We start from the raw sequence: 3,024 nt of genomic DNA on the forward strand, positions 1-3,024 counted from the left end.
TTGTGTTGCCAACAGTCTAATCTTCGAAGCAAAGACATAATTTATTGGAAAAATTGACATTTACTACCAGCCAAAGCACCATGTATCAGATTTACTACCCATTTAAAAAAATATTTTATATTACTACCACCCAAAATCACATAATTAAAATTTCACTACCACTTAACGGAATCCGTTAAGGTTCCGTTAGTTTATTCAAAAAAAAAAAAAGATTTTTTTTTTAAAAAAATTAACCCAGCCACCGCTCCCCCTCAACTGCCACCCCTTCCCCCCCTGCCGTCGACCGGCAGCCGGTGCGAACCCACTCCCCTCCCTCTCCCCCACCCCTACGCAGCCAACGAACCCCTCCTTCCCTTTCCCCGTTCTCGCTGCCCAACCCCCACCCCAAATTGAATTACTTCCATTAATTCCGGCGTTTTCGACTTCGGTTCCTAGCATTAAAGCGTCGAAAATGGATCGAAAAGCCATTGAAGTGATTTGATAGAAGATTTTAATTGAAATTAAATCACAATTGAAGCAATTAGGGTTTTGAAAAGGGGGGAAATTTTTGTGCGGCGATGGTGGTTTACGGTTGACGGAAATGGAGTCCAAGCATTATCTTGCATCAATGGGGGCATTCATCTTGTATCAATAGCAGCGACGTGTATTCAGCTTCAATTGATGATCGTGCGGGGCTGCTGGTGGAGCGAAGCTTCTTGCGGTGGTGCTCGCTGCAGTGTTGCGGTGGGGGTTGAAGTGTTGGCTGAGCTTGGTAATGTTGGAGAGAGCAGGGGATCGGAGTTGTGGTGTTTCGGCGTTGTGGGTGACGGTGTGAATGGAGGGGTCGGGGCAGCAAGTACGGGAAAAGGGAGGGGGTTGGTTGTGCAGGTGGGGGAAGGGAGGGGGTGGGGTCGCGCCGGCTGGGGGAAGGGGGTGGGGTTGCGCCGGCGTCGGTAGGGGGAGGGGGTGGCAGTGAAGTGGAGGGGTGGCCGCAAGGTGGTTGAACGGTGGCTAAACCCAAGTAACGGAAACAGTAACGGTCTTAGTCTTTGGTAGTGAAATATATATTTTAGGGATTTGTGTGGTAGCAAAATAAAATATTTTTTTAAATGGGTAGTAAATCTAATACGAGGTGCTTTTGGTGGTAGTAAATGTCAATTTTTCTTAATTTATTTCGAGTATGTCATTGCATTTCTCCATACGCTATTTCATATGTGTGTATTACAAAAAATGAAAAGCAATGAAAGGAATTAAGGGTGCCTTTCTTATAGAATATGTACTCGACTACTCGGAACAAAAGAAAAGAAAAACATTTGATTGACTTTCTAACATGCATTAAGTATGTGAGCTATCTGATTGAGTAACGAAACTGATAGATTATTAAACATATTCGACCTTAACCATTAGGTTAAACTTTTAGTTTAGTTGGTTCTTTAACATAAGCTACTAAACCTCAAGGACACTTTTATTTCTTATGTGAATTAAACGACCATTTATAGTGTTGAGTGTTTAATTATTTATTCTTGTGATTAATTGAACCCATAATCAATCAATCAAAGCATTGTACCTTGTCATTGGAGATGCTCTTATAGTCTAGCAGTAATCATAATTTTATCTCTTATTTAACTTGTCTATATTCAACAATTGTATAAGCATCACATTGGCTAATCACATTGGCTAATGAGAAAGTATGCATGAGTTTGGGCTCGCTCACAATAAGACTAATACGTAGTATAAGTTATTAAACGTTTTATATTTTTTTTTAAATTAAAAAAGTATTAACTAGCTTTAAAATTTAGATGGAAGACATTTCATGTGTGTTTTGAAATAAAATTCATACGTATAGATTATTAAACTATTAGTTTTTAAAATTTGATGTTGGGTGAGTGGACTCATAGTGAACCTGAGTCACCTAAGCTAATACTTTGTGTTGGTGAATATATAATTCTATTTTGTTCCAACAATTATTAATAAATCATTGATAAGCCCTTAAATTATTCGACAAACCCTGTATCCTCTCCACTAGCTCACTTTTACAACATGCTTGATGAAGAGTAAAGTTATTGAAACAAACCCATAATTGGACCCAACTACAATGGTACACTACATCATGGTTCACACCATTACAATTGAGCCACCTACACTATATCCCGAACCGGAGTCGAAAAAATGAGCCACCTACATTTCTTCTTCCAAGATATAGTAAGTGGCAAACGCCCAACCGCGGTCCAAATAGCTAGCCCAAACCACCGTTATGGTTCAAATTTTGGGGATATGTTCATGGCAGATGATCCATTAACCGTTAGGGCGGATCGAAGGTCAAAGATCATAGGGCGAGCCCAAGGGGTGTATGGGTTTGCATCTCAAGAAAATGTTGCATTGCTAATGGCTATAAATTATGTGTTTACTAAGGGAAAATACAATGGGAGTAGTATAACTATAATTGGTAGAAATCCTCCAATGCAAAAAGTTAGGGAGATGCCTATTGTTGGTGGAACTGGGCTTTTTCGGTTTGCTCGTGGATATGCTTTGGCCCATACTGTTTGGTCCAACCCACAAGGAGATGCTAGTGTAGAGTACCATGTTTATGTGCATCACTATTAGATAATCCATTAGTGTAATATAGTATTTCCTTCGTTTTTTAAGTGCATCATCAAAGTAATATTTTTTTTATTTTTTAAATTTTAATTTTTTTTTATTGATTTCGCAATTCTTTTAATCAATATTTATGCAAAGCATTAATAATGCAACATTAAGATAATACAACTTTGTTTAATAATACGTAGTGGCTTGTTTGTACCCTTTGTGGTAATGTAATCTATTACTCCCTCCGTCCCCGATTGATAGTAACTTTTGAAGAAAAATCACGGGAATTAAGGAGAATTAAAGAAAGCACATTGAAAAAGTAAATTTACATTGGATATGCAAAAATGTAGAGAGAGAAAGTAATTAAAGTACATGGGAAAGTAAAATTATATTGGAAAGTTAAATTTGCACAAATATTTTTGCAAATGTTAGAGAATTTTGGTAAAAAAATAATATTAA

At 37.8% G+C, this 3,024-nt stretch overlaps 1 protein-coding gene across 1 annotated transcript; it reads left to right on the plus strand.

Moving 5' to 3' along the window:
• Positions 1-660: 660 nt before the first annotated feature.
• On the plus strand, positions 661-2,805 carry LOC110716840 (dirigent protein 22-like). Its single transcript, XM_021895490.1, has 2 exons — positions 661-808; positions 2,114-2,805. Exons 1-2 carry the CDS (start codon positions 661-663, stop codon positions 2,581-2,583), a joined length of 618 nt encoding a protein of 205 aa, XP_021751182.1. The 3' UTR covers positions 2,584-2,805.
• Positions 2,806-3,024: the final 219 nt, after the last annotated feature.

Source organism: Chenopodium quinoa, unplaced genomic scaffold (assembly GCF_001683475.1).
Source record: "Chenopodium quinoa cultivar QQ74 unplaced genomic scaffold, ASM168347v1, whole genome shotgun sequence".
Taxonomy (NCBI): Eukaryota; Viridiplantae; Streptophyta; class Magnoliopsida; order Caryophyllales; family Amaranthaceae; genus Chenopodium; species Chenopodium quinoa.